Source organism: Panulirus ornatus, chromosome 11 (genome assembly GCF_036320965.1).
Source record: "Panulirus ornatus isolate Po-2019 chromosome 11, ASM3632096v1, whole genome shotgun sequence".
In the NCBI taxonomy this organism is placed as follows: Eukaryota; Metazoa; Arthropoda; class Malacostraca; order Decapoda; family Palinuridae; genus Panulirus; species Panulirus ornatus.
Window position 1 is genome coordinate 2,409,460 of NC_092234.1, and position 17,806 is coordinate 2,427,265.

General features: G+C 43.3%; 1 protein-coding gene across 1 annotated transcript in view; it reads left to right on the forward strand.

Moving 5' to 3' along the window:
• The first annotated feature begins 6,921 nt into the window (after nucleotides 1-6,921).
• Nucleotides 6,922-17,806, forward strand: part of GEFmeso (Guanine nucleotide exchange factor in mesoderm) — a 360,741-nt gene continuing 349,856 nt past the window's right edge. Inside the window, exon 1 of the mRNA XM_071666347.1 lies at nucleotides 6,922-7,434. Within this exon, the coding sequence (XP_071522448.1) occupies nucleotides 7,374-7,434 (61 nt within the window). The 5' untranslated portion in view covers nucleotides 6,922-7,373. The remainder of the gene's footprint in view (nucleotides 7,435-17,806) is intronic.

Genomic DNA, 17,806 nt, shown 5'->3' on the forward strand with positions numbered 1-17,806 from the left:
CTATTACCTAATGCTCATGCCTAATAATCGTACTTACTACTACCTAAAGTTTCTACCAAATGCTCCCACCTACTATTTATGTCTGTTGTTCCTAATATTTTATGAAGAATGGATTTTTGTGAGTTGTCAAGTGTTATGTATGACGGAGAGATTGTGTTTGAGAACTGAATGCAAGCAGTCCACATGTACGCGAGGAAGAAAGAAACGACACCTACCCGGGTCAGAGAAGTGCAACTTGACAATTACTGAGGTGTTGGCTCTACACAGGCGTCACTAACCCTCCCGATACCGAGGTGAGTAGTAGTCCTGATGATAGTATTACCCCCGTAGCCATGCCCCACCATCTTGACTGACAAATCTACAACTGTATCGTGGCGCATTTCTTTTCCTCATGAAGGGTCCCAAAGAATTGCCTGAGGTCTTGAAAGTCCATGGTACAATCCTACCAAATTTCACTACACCCACGTCTGCCAGAAAATTGGCAAGATCACTTCACCCTCACTTTTGGGTGCCTCTAAGTACTGCCACATCTTCCCTTGCTGCAAAATCTAGTGTTACTCCACAAAGATTTGTTATTTCAAGTGCTCCTCTTGGTATGTTATATCCCATCTCTACCAGACCTCTGCAACAGGTTGAAATAATAAAGCATGGTTCTGCCTGGCGGCAAGGATCAAAGTTTGCTGCAGCTGTGTTATGCACTATGGTACAGCTATGTTAATAAGATAACATTATTGATTGGCTAGGCTTTCATGGGTGATAATGCAAGAGCACCACATCTCTGTCCTCTACTAACCCACAGAAGCCTCCGACCGCTGGAACACCAAATCTACAGGAATTCATCTCCTGCTGTACGATGAAGTCAACAGCTTTGTATCGCTGCTGTTCCCGATGCAGCAGTGTAGCTAACCCGCTACAGCACTTTCTGGTTGCCAAAGCGCAGCATTACCTAGAAGTAGCAGTACCTTCATCACTCGGCCAGATCATACAGAAGATACAGTAGAAGTGCTAAGTCTGGTCACACTAACATTCCTCAGTTGTATGTCCACCGTAACTCATGCGTATGACTGATTGTAGGAAGGATTTTACTTTCTACCTAAGTCACTTGTCACAGTGATCACTCACTTGCTATTACCCTCAACCGCATTATTTCGAAGCTTCCTACTTTTTGTGTTATATATACATTATAGTATTTTGTTTATTTCTTCGTGTGCAATGTACATAATACTGTACAGCATATGTTTTGATGCCACGTTCACAAGCCAGCGAATGAGCAAACTGGTAAGTGGTCGTTATTGCTGTGCATTTGTTGAAACTTTTTTTTTCAAGGGCGCCATAGATGAAGATCATTGGATTGTGGGTAACAGAAAAGTGGGGACCAGATGTGACATAGACATCGTTGTACAGTTTCTAATTCACTGAAAAATACAAGAATGATAGAAGTGATGCTGTAAATTCCGGATCGTCGAGAGTACCATAGATTATATATTTTCATAATTATAATTCTAACATCCTGAGTGACTACAATCCCCTCGTGCCGAGTGTTCCTGATATATGTACATGTGCGACGTACAACGCATTATAACCTAACAGTAAGTGTGGCTTTCCTTAAATCTGATACTTTCCGTCAGTAGAATTTTTTCCCCTATAGAACTTAACTTCATTGAACGTACACAGCTCTGTACATCATGTACGGAACTAACAACATCTGGCCTGTACTTCATATAAAGATTAACAGTTCCTTTCCTCATATGAATTTCCTGCCAACACATGATTCCATCACTTATGTAACATGTCATTAGTAATTCACCACCACAGGTGAAGAATCATCATATATCTCAATCTACCACAGATACATTATCCAAGATAACCCACCTACGTCATCTTGGTACAATACCACACTGAAATGCCCGTTATTGTACTCGGTAGTAGAAACTGTTTTATTAATGTTTATACTTTTATCTTTTGTTATTCGTGTACATAAAGTTGTGCGTAAATATGTTAATGCTGTAGTAATACAAAAGAAAATACACAAAAAAATATAAATGTATGGGATGTATGAAATTATGTTTGAAGAAAGAAATGATAAATTTGTAATGTGTTTAGGTGCATGCAGAATTGTCACACTTGGAAAATACTGTATTTATCACATACGGGTTTACATAAAGAAGGATCCATGCTGCCAGCCAGGGACCTTCCCTATCCACTTGACGGACTTCTTTCCAAAGTAGTCCACTTGCTCTACTACAAGAAGTAACGCTGCTGTGGGCCGCAGGAGCCTTTAGAAAGAGGTCCTGGATAACGTCGGGACTCTCACAGAAGTTGGTCCTGGGGTAACTATAAGTACATGAAATAAGCAGACATACTACAGTGTATAGGGGAAAAAGTTTTCAGATATTTCTCATTAGGAGCCTCATTTTAGATGAATTGCACAGCTTAAAGGTTAGGTATATAATGGTTTTTCATAATCTATCATAAGTCCACTTTCCATGTCATTATATTCATCCGTAAGCATAAAACAATTGTGTATCTATATTTTGTACGAGTCAGCATCTGTAACTATAGTGTGAACAGTCATGCTGGTATTCATGCACGGTGAATGTGACATTAACCATCGCATCAACCACCCTGTGTCTTCTGCACAAGTACCTCAGAATGATTGGTTCTGGCACGGCTTCCCATCACATGACCCCAACTGCATGTATCCCCAGTTCTACTAGAGAAACAGGTTTTGTTCCACTAGCACTTACAGCATTCGGCTATGCCTCCACCTGTGCTCCTGCTGTGCAAAACCTACTTGACCGCCTATTGCTCATCCTCAGCACCATGCCTGCTTAACCCTGGCCCTCACCTACAGCTCTCAGCGACCAGCTCAGCAGCATCTGGCTACACCTCAAGCAATTAGTGACCTTTTTAACTGGACATGGCTATATATGGCTCCGACGGTAAGTTATTCGGATTGCATTTTACTACCCGCAGAAATCTGCTGATGAAATTACTACGAGCAACCCAAACCATCGACAAGTATGACAACCCATCTACATAACATGACCAGCTGTCCAGGGTCTTGTAGAGAAGCTGTCGCATCAAGCAGCCAGCACCTAATGTCTCATGGGATTTAGTAACACTGATCCAACTGCAAAGTCATATCACCAAATTAATGGTGTGTTAAGCTCCCATTACTGAAATGATTAATGATCATCCATCACAAAATTAATCAACGCTGTTTTAACAGGTTTCATTTATTAGACATAACTTTTAGTACTCTGACCATTTATTTATATAACCAGCAACCAGTGAGCACTGAAGTTGCCATGTACTTAGTGGTACACTTTCTTACTAAACAGTACTTTAGTAAATGAGCTACAGATGATTTCTTTGATTAATCCAGGTGTTACGTGCGTACCTTTGCAATGACCATTATATTTCCACTAGTAACATATTAGAATGCTGATTCACCTAGAACGGAATGTTTGCATCACCAATGGAGTTTGTCTTCACAGTCGTAACCTTGACATGCCTGCAGCTACCTATCTTCCTAAATGACCGACTACCACTCAATAAAACTTCAGCTGAACTAGCTATCATACATGACACGATCATGATCTGTACTCCCAACACCACAGTGAATCAGGCATCATACATGACAACCACATAATATTTATTCCCCACACCACAAACATCAGAGCAAAGGTCATGAATATGCTAAATGCCCCCAGAAAACTTACTGGTACTGGATCTGGACTAGGAAAACAATTCTATAGTTTTTGTAATAAAAAAGAAGTCATGCGCTTCGCCCTATACAACGCTTCCCTTACGTGGTCACTCATCACTGCAAACACTACAAAGCTGCAAACCCACAAAAGAAGCTCTTACAGCAAGCATCGTTTACCTCGGGATCAAAACATTTAAAACTTGTACAATAAGAAAAAAACTACTTCCAGTACGATCACACCGCAGATCAATTTACTCGCTGGCCCACAAGTAGGAATAAGAAACTGCCTTGCTTCACACCTCAGGAACCTATGTTCATAGATCCCCTCTACCCCCGCAAAACGAAAAACAACAAAACACATACAAACCAAAATGACCCAACATGCACTAAACCGGTCATGAACTCCATCCTGCCAGACCTATTAGAAACTGGACCCCTCAGACATATGTGAGTAACTCTTTCCCAACTGTTCTGAGGACAACACAGTGATGGAGGACGCTCAAAGGGGAAAATGGGTGGTTTGGATGGTTTTAGGACTGGTACTATGCTGACTAGTTTCCAGATTCTGAAATTTTCTTACTAACTACGAGAGGTTCAAGATAACTAATAGAGTTTGGATTACTATTGAGCTGAAGCGTTTCATGTGGAAATTTTATATATTATCAGGGCCACATATATATTTATTTTTCCAAAAGAAGGAACAGAGAAGGGGGCCAGGTGAGGATATTCCCTCAATGGCCCAGTCCTCAGTTCTTAACGCTACCTCGCTAACGCGGGAAATGGCGAATAGTTTGAAAAAAAAAAAAAAAAAAAAAAAAATATATATATATATATATATATATATATATATATATATATATATATATATATATATATATATATCTGAGCCTGTTGGCCAGGTTGCTCGGGAAGTAAGACTGGAAGGTAAGTGCTTCGTGCGGTTGGTTCACGTTGGCCAAAGTTAATCAGTTTCAGGTCACTGTTGACGTAACGCAGCGACGTCGTCTAGATATCACGTTGGTCCAATCGCAGGCTCGTGGGCCACATGCGGTTCGTGAGATCATTTTCTGAGTTCTACAGAATCAAAAATTAAAATATTTTCATAATCTCAAGAACTTAATACATTCAAACAGAAAGCATAATTTTCCAACAGCTAGGACCATGATGGTAGGGAAGGAGTATATTGTATGATAATTACCAAATTTCAAATTTCATCGTATATTCAATCGTACGACAAGTTTTCGTGTGGTCCAGCCACCGACGCCCACAGCTGTAGAGGGAGATGAGAGGGAAAGGTTGATGGAATAAATGCAATAAATATCAGGTTTCGTAGGTGTTTGCATGACAGGAAAACATATGCTGTCCATGAAAGCCATCGAAATAATTTCTACGATAATGTGATTGTTACGTTCGAGCTTGTGACAATGGAACATCACAACATCGCTCGACGTCATGATGGGGTGTGTGTTGAGTGACTTGTGCAGTTATTATAAACGTTTATTTACCTCTGTAAGATTATTTTCTTTTTAGCATTACGGTGAAATAATGAGAGTGGACGTCCACAGGAACTGGAAGGTTTTCTTGATGTACAGGGCACTGCAGTAACATGAAACTATCTCGAATCTTAAGAAAACCACAATCTTGGTTGACTGCAAGTTCTATCCGTATTGAAGGAGTACATGTGCCGAAGTTGACACGCCACCATTACATAGAAAAGTTAATCTGTCTTTACAACCAGAAAGCAGATCAGGTGGCGCAGTGAAGGTTGTGTGAAGTGACTGAAGTTCAAGGAAGTTGAGACCAACCTAAGATGCCGCGTGCGTCTGGAAACGAGAAAATAACCAGAACTTTTAGTGGAAAATACGTAGTGTTGTGGTGAAGGGAAGCTTCTCAATTTTGTCACAAGAGACAACAGTGATACCCCACAAGAGCTGGGTTTGTATCTTTTTTTTTTGGAAGAGATGAGTGAAGATTGTTGTAGCCTAGACTAAGCTTGAATGTCAGGTGATTAAGCTGAGGAATATTCATCAACATTTTCCACGATATTCGCTACTTTCAGAATGATTTCGTTTACACTCCTATACTGTCATGAGCAGCTGCAAAATTACAAGTTCTTGGCTGTCTTGTTCTCATCCTAAACCTAACTGCTCGACCTGAACGCGTTAGGTTCGACCTGCAAGGTAAGCAGCAGCGTCTGCCAGCTTTAGTTTGTGGAAGTTAGAGGAGAGCGTTCCGTGACTCAGCGGAATTTTGGAGGTGAGGAGGTACTGGCTGTGACAGCACTTCTGATCTGGTATAACATGTACAGAGGACGACCTACACACGCGCCACGCTTTCCGTTAGACTGCAAGATGAGCATCAGCGTTGATTATGGCTTGGTCATAACTAGATGAACCCGAGTCTCAGCCGTTGTTGCTTTACATATAAAACCCGAGCAGGTTTTTTTTTTTTTCTTTAACCTAAGATCTGGACTTACGGAAGTGCATCAACTAGTAGAGATACTTGACGCTTTTACCACTTAATAAGGTTATTGTTAGTAAAAGTGGAGTGTTATTGGAATCATGTATTGAAATAGAAAATGTAGCTACATTGATAGCAACACAAACGGCAATGAATGTGTGACAACAGCAGCATTATGTAGTAGGATAAACATTGAACATTAATTTGTGTAATTAAAGAATAAACGGTAATGGTTTATTAATGCACTTGCTTCTCGTAAGAAGTTTGAAAATAAATGAGAAGAACATCTGCATACTACTTTATGAGGACTTGAAGGTTAACCACAGTACGAACTGCTCAAAGTATAACAAGAAAAAAGCTAATCTATGGAAGATATTAACGCCATGAAATTCGAAATTGCTTAGTGACCTACATATTAAAAAAAGCGACCAGTTTAGAATCATACTGGCGACTTGTTAATGCTAACGCTACCGACTTCCATGTCTTGGAGATACGTAATATACTTATAATTTTTGTTTCCTGTAACAGTGTTTACAAATTTAGTGTACAAAGAAAAAAAATCGGTAATTTGATTTTAGATATAGATATGAACCTAAATAAACAACGTAATTCAAACATATGCGTTTAGTGGTACTTGACGCAGTGAACGAAGATCTCTGCCACCACTAGTTGGCACGAGTTGGCAACCGCTAGTCACAAGTGGCGGCGACCAGCGTCCACAGCACAGTGCACACCCACCTTCAGTCACATTTGTGTTCATGTGCCGTATACGTGAGGTATCGGGGAACGCTAAGGATGTGTCATGAATTAATTCTTAAGAAAGGATTAACATGCAGCCAACCCGTTGTATGAATACGAAAAATTGTCCAGTCTGATGATGGTTCACATTTCAATCAAGCTGCTTGAATGCGCATGGGAATGTGTTGTTACTGTGGAGAGAAATGTGGACGACGTGCACGTCATGAGTATTGTTTATATCTTAGGATTCCACGTTATATTAACAAGTTAAAGCGACACTAAGGCATCTGTATAATAACATGCTTGTCGTCCAGCTAGACACAGATCTCTTTAGTACGTGAATAGCATTTTCGTATGCATTACCTCAAGTGATGTGGGCTGAAAAATGTGCGATGTTATGAAAATAAAGTGATTAGAATCGTCATTGTGGAGGCTGTAGGACGTGTTGGGAGCGCTGGTCAGGATGGCGACGGACGAAGATGCAGACTACGACTCCGACGATACCTTCTGCAGCTACAGCTTTGGTGAGTGTACCAGGTCCTCAGTCACTCAACTCTGGAAGCGGTAACCGAGTAGGTTAGGGTACGTCATGTTCCCGAGTCAGATCAGTTTAACTTCTTTTTTCTGAAGTTCACTAGTTATAGCCAGCTAACATCCCTCACTTGAGTGTTGCATGTCAAAAGATAATTGGAGTTCTCAACAAGCTATTTAATGGAGGTCTTGCAACCCACTGAGAAATGCCACGAGCAAAGAGGGCTTTAGTAATGTTTGTGTGCTGAATGTTCATATATATATATATATATATATATATATATATATATATATATATATATATATATATATATATATGGATTTGTATGTAGCATTTATGGATCTGGAGAAGGCATATGATAGAGTTGATAGAGATGCTCTGTGGAAGGTATTAAGAATATATGGTGTGGGAGGCAAGTTGTTAGAAGCAGTGAAAAGTTTTTATCGAGGATGTAAGGCATGTGTACGTGTAGGAAGAGAGGAAAGTGATTGGTTCTCAGTGAATGTAGGTTTGCGGCAGGGGTGTGTGATGTCTCCATGGTTGTTTAATTTGTTTATGGATGGGGTTGTTAGGGAGGTAAATGCAAGAGTTTTGGAAAGAGGGGCAAGTATGAAGTCTGTTGGGGATGAGAGAGCTTGGGAAGTGAGTCAGTTGTTGTTCGCTGATGATACAGCGCTGGTGGCTGATTCATGTGAGAAACTGCAGAAGCTGGTGACTGAGTTTGGTAAAGTGTGTGGAAGAAGAAAGTTAAGAGTAAATGTGAATAAGAGCAAGGTTATTAGGTACAGTAGGGGTGAGGGTCAAGTCAATTGGGAGGTGAGTTTGAATGGAGAAAAACTGGAGGAAGTGAAGTGTTTTAGATATCTGGGAGTGGATCTGTCAGCGGATGGAACCATGGAAGCGGAAGTGGATCATAGGGTGGGGGAGGGGGCGAAAATTTTGGGAGCCTTGAAAAATGTGTGGAAGTCGAGAACATTATCTCGGAAAGCAAAAATGGGTATGTTTGAAGGAATAGTGGTACCAACAATGTTGTATGGTTGCGAGGCGTGGGCTATGGATAGAGATGTGCGCAGGAGGATGGATGTGCTGGAAATGAGATGTTTGAGGAAAATGTGTGGTGTGAGGTGGTTTGATCGAGTAAGTAACGTAAGGGTAAGAGAGATGTGTGGAAATAAAAAGAGCGTGGTTGAGAGAGCAGAAGAGGGTGTTTTGAAATGGTTTGGGCACATGGAGAGAATGAGTGAGGAAAGATTGACCAAGAGGATATATGTGTCGGAGGTGGAGGGAACGAGGAGAAGAGGGAGACCAAATTGGAGGTGGAAAGATGGAGTGAAAAAGATTTTGTGTGATCGGGGCCTGAACATGCAGGAGGGTGAAAGGAGGGCAAGGAATAGAGTGAATTGGAGCGATGTGGTATACAGGGGTTGACGTGCTGTCAGTGGATTGAATCAAGGCATGTGAAGCGTCTGGGGTAAACCATGGAAAGCTGTGTAGGTATGTATATTTGCGTGTGTGGACGTGTGTATGTACATGTGTATGGGGGGGGGGGTTGGGCCATTTCTTTCGTCTGTTTCCTTGCGCTACCTCGCAAACGCGGGAGACAGCGACAAAGTATAAAAAAAAAAAAAAAAAAAAAAATATATATATATATATATATATATATATATATATATATATATATATATATATATATAATACTTACAGATAGTTCACATTATGATACATGCATCTTTTGGCTGTTACTAGCACGCATTTCAGTATTCTATCCAATCTTTAGAAATTACAGTTATATGCGAGATATTTTGTAAATCATGAAGGTACTTCTTTGATATTGTAATCGGCAGAAATAATGGTGAACGTTGTTGAAACATAAGGAATAATGGTAAGAACAGAATAAAAATGAAGACAAAACAACTGTATTCCCATTGTGTGATGAACGTAACGAAACTACATTGAACTGTACAATGGAAGTACGTTTCTTCTTAGTACTTGCCAGTCATCGCAGAGATGTGACACAAATATCGTGAAGTCTGGACATTATTGTCTGCATGTTAGACCATATGTAGGTATAGTATTAGGGCATTTCATTGTTAGAATAAGATAAATGAAAGAATTGTCTTTATGACATTTTTCTGGAATGTATTGTGACAGCAGCGCGGACGACGATGTCTTCCAGCCACACTGAAGTTGTCTCCAGATCAGAGATGATGACAGACACCAACGTTGTTCTTTGTGTTCATCGTCAACACCAAGATCATACGGCCTCTGTAGTCTGATTAGTTCAGCTGGTTCTCTCGTTGTTCCCGTTGTTCTCACAGATTTTGTTTAACGAGTCGTTTGCTTGCAACTCCACACACATCAGGTACTGCGGTGTTTCAGTATTTGGACCTTTGATATGGTAACCCAGTGTGACGTGGGTAAGTCCCATTATTCTAAATATGGAATTATATCGCTGCAACAATTCTTATAAGATAGGTGAGGTTATGGCAGAAGAAAGTATGTGAGTAATCAGACTCTCATTAGTTTACGTTGTAATATACTTACCGAGCTTGGGGAAGGGGTTTAGATTAGGTGATAAGTATGGGAGCTGGGGCTGGAAATCCTCCCCTCTTGTATTTGTATCCAAAGGAAGCAATAGATGAAGGAGCCAAGCGAGGGTTTAAGTTCGTGAAGCTCCTTCGTAATGCTCCCCTGCTTGCGTGAGAAACAGGTAGCATATATATATATATATATATATATATATATATATATATATATATATATATATATATATATATATATATATGTATATATATATATATATGGAGAGAAATGAGTGAGGAGGGGTTGATAAAAAGGATATGTGTCAGAGGCGCAGGGAGCAGGGAGAAAGGGTAAACCAGATTGGAGATGGAGGGTGGATTAAAAAATATTTTGAGTGGTCGAGGCCAGAGCATGCAGAGGGATGAAAGGTGTGCACAGGGTAGAGATTATATATATATATATATATATATATATATATATATATATATATATATATATATATATATATATATATACATATATGAACAGGAAAATGAAATACGATGATTAAAATGACATCAAGGCAAAGCATGATTTTTTCCTGTGTAGCAAACAGTTTGCCGTAGATGTTTCTTATTTATTTCTATGTAAGTTATCTTCATCATTGACGTACCAGGTGGATTATATATTCTCCCTAGCCTGAAACATCATCAGAATAACGACTTCTTGTCGATGTTTGATCTTGTACGTCCATGTACAGTTGTCAGGCTTTGATTGTACGCTGTCTGCTTCACCAGAGCCGACATGTGTCATTTGCTAGGAGCCAGTAGACTCATGCTAAGCTTCAGGGCGTCTCAGAAATATTCATTCCATTTAAGTTTGTTTTAGCATAATATCCACCCACCTCTGTCCGCCCATCTAGAACACTTCCAGTGTCAACCATCGTGAGTTTCATTTTCTGTGTCTATTTTCGTTCCTGGTCCTGACGTGTTTAATCTTATGACTCCGAGGCTGTGGACGCGTAGCCAGCCAGCCTACCTACACCTGCACTGAGGTTATCCACACTCGGCCGGGGATGTTAAGGCCTGTCGTGGGCTCACCCCAGGGGCTTCGTCCGCCGTCCTGTGACCGTGACTGGGCTCAGCCATGCACTGCATTTCGAGGACTTAAGCCTGGGTTTTAGGTGCTTCATTCTTGGGAGGCCCCCGTATATTTTGTGGTGCATGACTACATATATTTTGTGGTTGTGAATTCAAACACTTGACTGTCAGTGACGTATTTCTGGAGCACCTTGTACGGTTGCTGATGCCGATGAGCCGGAGTGCACGAGCCATGGTTCTCCTCCTGGGTCAAGGCTGGAAGCAGGCCGGGGTGTTGCTTGGGTGTGATGCGTGTGACTCAGCCAAGATGACAGATCATTGTTGGCAGCGGCAGACACGTGACCAACACAGGGTCACGTGATTCTTGGACCGCCTCCCCCCCAACCCTCTGTTGTCACCCCGACCCCACCTCCGTACAGCTAGCTCCCCAGTTTCTTCCCCCAGGCTGCACTCTTCCCTTCCCACACTGTGCTAGGTTTACCCAACCATGTAGTCCTCACTCTGCTCTGCCGGTCTTCTTCCCTGGCCCTCCTCCATACGCTCAGTTGCTGCCATTGTCCACACCAGCCGTTCCATCCTCCACTCACCCCACACCACCTGGAGGGTGGCAAGCAAGCCTAGGGAAGTACTACCGCCTGGGGTATCGGGAGGGTTAGTGCCGGTGGCGCAGTGAGCCAAGCATTACGCTGCCTACCAACTTCCTCTCCCTAGCCCAGTATGCTGTCTTTTCTTTCTACCTTTTACATGCGTGGATTGCTAGAGTCAGGCCATGAACGAACACTCTCCTAGTGTTGCATACAACACACAACAACATGTAAGTCACACGATTCATCAGTCTTACTTGTATTCGCAGAGCGTTACTAGTTTGTTGTGTCAGTCGGCAGAATGTAAATGCTCGCAGGTACATACATGGACGCTTAACAGACGCGACGATTATTTTCTTTCCTGCTTCACCTTTATTCTGTTAATCCCGTCAGCCCAGCGTGTTGCCGCTCGCCCCAGAATAAAAGAGTTCAGAGCTGGAGGTGTGGTAACTCGGGCAGAACGAGACCACAATGCCTCAGTCACTCGTGGAGAGACGCTCTGAACACGGCTGGACGTGGTTGCTCGTATGACTCAGGAGGCGACAGAAAATCACTCTCTCGTGTGAGTTGCGTCATTTCGATGTTTTGTGTTTACGCCGTTCTTGTGGCATTGTTATGATGAGCCACTGCACGTAGCTGGGTTGTACCCTACAGTGTCAGGCAGTAATGCTGGGGGTAAGAGAGAACTGCCGTGTGGTCAGGTCAGGTCAGGTCGTCTCTGGCTTGATGATGCATGGTAGATGGTCGTATGTCCAGCACAGGTAGATGTAGCGCGTTGGATGACCACTACACATGACAGCCCTCCACCGGTGAGGGAGGAGAGCCCGCGCATCTCCCTCATACTGACACCCGCTACACCGTGCCACCTGGTGAGTGTGGTGGCAGCCTCCTCACCTGAACTGAGGTCGTGAGTTTATGTCTGGTGGACGTGGTAACTAATTCAACCCTTCCAGCAAAGTGGTAGACCCATACAGAGAGGTACACACACACACACACACACACACACACACACAGAATGGGGTCTCCCGAGTGTAGAAGTGCCTCCTCGTACAGTGCAAGAAATCCTCGCCATACATTGACAACTTGTTTGTTTACTCTATACATTACCTGAAGGTCAGGCATCAACCGTAAGTAAGACAGTCATCTCAACTCACCTCAACGTGTATGGTTTTATTCCATTTTCTCTTAATAAACTTTTGAAATGAAATTGAAACCGTTTTCTATTAAGGTAGTTGCCAGATGCATTAGTTGATGTAGGTTATAACTTATTCACATTTTAATTTCACTCTTGAGTGTTATAAGATTTTCTTTGCTTGATGAGATCTTCGTGTAGGATAAACTTCATTAAGGATGACAGCATTACTAATTAGTGCAGAAATAAGAGATATAATCTTTTCAGATATTTAGAGTACGTTACCAGTTTTATATTCTTATGTAGGTAAGATCTTGACACCACAATGTACAGCGATGTGAGTAAAGAAACCAAGTGTTGGTATTGTGTGAATGGTACCTGGTCAGCCAGTTTGTCATGACCTGTCAGGTTATCATATGTATCTCTTCGTAAGTGAACTGGCCAACGTGTAAACCAGTTGAACAAGTTAGTACTGTGTTCTTGTGGCTGACAGTGACACAGATACAGTCGTGTTCTTGCACTGGTTAGTGGGATCAAGTGGACGAATGCTCTTGAATACCATGTTAGAATATTTGTCTTTGTTTTTCAACTCTTGAGATATGCTTGGCAAACTTGTTGGTCTGGCCGAACCTGAACTTAGTTTGAAAACTAAGCTGGTGTGTGTATAAAGGGTAAATGACACTGTATGATATGGACCAGACATTTATGTTGTGTTTATTATATTTTTCTTTTCGAAAATGATTGCAAACAGAAAACGCTGAAAAGAAGTTCGTTGTAATTCTTCTCTGTTCTGTGAAAAGCTTAACAGTTTTCCTGTTTTAAAGTTTCATAAAAGTCTTGCAAATGAAATCTTATTTAAAGACAGATGTCAGAAGTAACAGCTGCTCACTAAGTCTGAATACCAGACAAGAAAGACTGCCGCTTCTCTGAGCTATCTATGATGTGGTGTTCCGCGACGATGGTATGAGATTTGAGGACGACGTTACGACGCTTGGGTCAACGGCCAGATCAAAGGTCACGCCATCATACCCGAGGGTCGTATCGTTGTACTCACGGGTCATACCGTGTTCAAGGATCGTTCTGTTGTGCTCAGGGTTGTACAACCGTGATCAACGGTCGCACAGCCGTGATCAAGGATCGTACAGCCGTGATCAAGGATCGTACAGCCGTGATCAAGGGTCGTACAACCGTGCTCAAGGATCGTACGACCGTTCTTAAAGGGTTTCTTAAGTGCTGGTGGTAGGTAACTTGTCGCCCCTTGTAGCCAGTTAACTCGTAGCTTGTAGCAGAGGCCTTTTATGCCATATTTGATTTGGTTCACAGCTTTCAACTTATTGTGTCAAGACGCTGCGCTACGTCACTGTAGGAAAAGAATGTTGTTACAGTTCTCAAATCCATCGACCTCAAGATGCAAAGAGCATAGCGGCTTTACCATCCAAGTCCATTCAAATCATCACAATGCTAAATGCATCTTGACATTTCTTCTCGCTTCGCCAGAGTCTGATGTAAAATGCATTTCGGCTTATTTCAAGGCGTCGTAGCCCGAGTGCGGTGTTGTCTGGTTTGTGAAAGTGTTTGGGAACACGTAAAGTGCAGGTTTGTCTGTATAGCACAGGATGTTGGGAATGGCAGACACAATATATAAACGATATTAAAGACTGACAGGTTCTGAAGAAGCTTGAGGTGTACCAGTTAAGATATTCTCTCTCTCTCTCTCTCTCTCTCTCTCTCTCTCTCTCTCTCTCTCTCTCTCTCTCTCTCTCTCTCTCTCTCTAATACAGTTTTGCTAAGAGGATCTTCATGTTAGTCCTAACGTGGAGGTCAGGAATGTCTATCATATATAGTTTTAAAGTGGGCCGTGGTTGTCAGCAGTGATTCTGAGTGGTTGTCAGCAGTGATTCTGAGTGGTTGTCAGCAGTGATTCTGAGTGGTTGTCAGCAGTCATTCTGAGTGGTTGTCAGCGGTCATTCTGAGTGGTTGTCAGCGGTCATTCTGAGTGGTTGTCAGCGGTCATTCTGAGTGGTTGTCAGCAGTCATTCTGAGTGGTTGTCAGCAGTCATTCTGAGTGGTTGTCAGTGGTCATTCTGAGTGGTTGTCAGTGTCATTCTGAGTGGTTGTCAGTGGTCATTCTGAGTGGTTGTCAGTGGTCATTCTGAGTGGTTGTCAGCGGTCATTCTGAGTGGTTGTCAGCAGGTCATTCTGAGTGGTTGTCAGCGGTCATTCTGAGTGGTTGTCAGCGGTCATTCTGAGTGGTTGTCAGCGGTCATTCTGAGTGGTTGTCAGCGGTCATTCTGAGTGGTTGTCAGCAGGTCATTCTGAGTGGTTGTCAGCGGTCATTCTGAGTGGTTGTCAGCGGTCATTCTGAGTGGTTGTCAGCGGTCATTCTGAGTGGTTGTCAGTGGTCATTCTGAGTGGTTGTCAGTGGTCATTCTGAGTGGTTGTCAGTGGTCATTCTGAGTGGTTGTCAGCGGTCATTCTGAGTGGTTGTCAGCAGTCATTCTGAGTGGTTGTCAGCGGTCATTCTGAGTGGTTGTCAGCAGTCATTCTGAGTGGTTGTCAGCGGTCATTCTGAGTGGTTGTCAGCGGTCATTCTGAGTGGTTGTCAGTGGTCATTCTGAGTGGTTGTCAGTGGTCATTCTGAGTGGTTGTCAGCAGTCATTCTGAGTGGTTGAGACCGGTCATTCTGAGTGGTTGTCAGTGGTCATTCTGAGTGGTTGACAGGGTCATTCTGAGTGGTTGTCAGCGGTCATTCTGAGTGGTTGAGACCGGTCATTCTGAGTGGTTGTCAGCGGTCATTCTGAGTGTGTAGAGCGGGCCAGAATGGTTGTCAGGGTGAACAACAGTGAGTGGTCTCTTTCATGAGGGCTGTATGAGGTTCCGTCCAGTTTCCTGCCGTCCGTCTTTCTCCTCACATTTCGTTGTAGTTTCGTAGCGTTGGTCCTGGTCCTGGCGACGTGTTCGTCTGTGTGTAGTGTACGATGGATCGTGGGTACGATTGTTATGAATGAGAAGTTGGATGGCAAAGTATTTTCTAGTGTTAGATCCATAAAACATAATGTGTAGTCGTGTTAGTACTTGGTACTACCATACTCTAAGCCGTGAAGACATTACTTGACTCGTTAAGCACGACCGTACGATCCTTGAGCACGACCGTACGATGATCCTGACCGTACGACATTTGAGCACGACGGAATAATTCTTGGGTACATTAGCTTTGCCTCTGATGTGATTATTATTATTAAGGATCAGACGAAAGGACGTACGTCGTATGCAAGGATCGTACCCTCATGCTGGGGGTAGGTGGGTGGGGATTACCATAGAAAACATACACAGGTTTATTAAGACGTGGAACACTGAGTGAAGACATTATCATCACTGTATGATACTCTCAAGAGAGGCAACATGTAGCCCGGGATGAGAGAGGAGCAGATGCCTGTGTGGGTGTGGCGGGGCGGACTGGCCCCCACCTGCTGTTGCTGCCCACCATCCTTAAATGAGGAAGTTGGCTCTTATGACGGCCGTGTTCTGTGGATGTTTACAGTAGGGGAGCGCACATCCTAGCACCTCTCTCTCTCTCTCTCTCTCTCTCTCTCTCTCTCTCTCTCTCTCTCTCTCTCTCTCCTTTGTTGTAAGAGTACGCCGACGTGCGTAAGCTCAGAGCTGATCAGAATGTGAGCAGTATAACCTTGGCGCCGAAATCACAGTTGGGCGGCCAGCCGTCATCCCGTCCGTGCAGGATCCTTGCTCGTAAGTGGCCTAATATAAACGCACAGAGGATGTTTAGACGCCTTAAAAAGTCTGTAGTGGGCGGGATTCGATAGCCTTAACCGGGGTTATCGATCCCGAGGTGCCAACGTCCGGTAAATTAGAGGGTGAACGAGGAGATCAGTGCTGGGTGTTGTGTGTCGGTGGTGGGGTGTCGGCTTCAGCACTGGCGCCCGGTTGAGGCGTCAGACTCTCAACATCGAAGTGACTCATGCTCTGTACTGCATACCTGAGGCCATCAGCCCACCTCTGTACCTTGCCTCACGTAGTCGAGTGCTGGTAATGATGCTCAGCACGTGGAGTGGTAACGCTCGTGATCAGTCGTTCCAGAATGAAGTGATGATGTCTACTGGCTGGGCGTCAGAACGCTCTACCTTACTTGACTCCTCTGAGAAAGAATTTGTTCTTGTCATTTAAGGACGTATTAAGAAAGATCATAAAGTCATCGTAGACAAGATGAGGTGTGTTTGAGATGATCAATTATGACTGTTAGGTAAAAGGGAGAGAGGGAGGGTGTGTGTATGTGTGTGTGTGTGTGTGTGTGTGTGTGTGTGTGTGTGTGTGTGTGTGTGTGTGTGTGAGGCGGGTTGGGGGGGGGGGATGATGAATTAAGGGCTGGCTGGGTGTGTGTGTGTGTGTGTGTAGGAGGGAGGGACTGAGGAGGGTGAGGACAGCAGCGTAATGTCTCTGGTCTTTAGAACTAACCAGACATGTTCCACTGTTCAGGGACACACAGCTGGTCCCGAGACATTCAGCTGGTACAATAACAGCCGCCTAGGACACACAGCTGGTGCCTGACGGCCACCCGGGACACAGCTGGTTCAAGGAGGAGTGCTACAGCTTCACCATCAGGATCAGTTATCTGTGGATGACCGTATATCGTCTTGGTCTGGCCCGCCGGTACTCCAGCCCTTGAAGATGCGCCGCCGTAAAAGCTCTTATTATCTGATTAGCATAACGTGATGCGTGGTGCCCACACAGACGCAGGATAGCGGGGAACACTAGCCTGAGATGTGATGGTTGCCTCCTGGTGGGCAAGTGACGAAAAAAATCAGCAACAAAATCGTAATATTCAGTTTGGCGACGTGTGGTTACTGGTGTCTGCAGGACAGATCCCCGACCACGGGTTAATAATGGCCGAGGTTACAAGCTGGCTCAAGCCACCATCTTATGAGATTCGAACTCATGGCCGCTGGGAGACGAGATCGACTCCATGACTCACATAACTGTCTCCATTTATACTATATATATATATTTTTTTTTTTTTTTTTTTTTTTATAC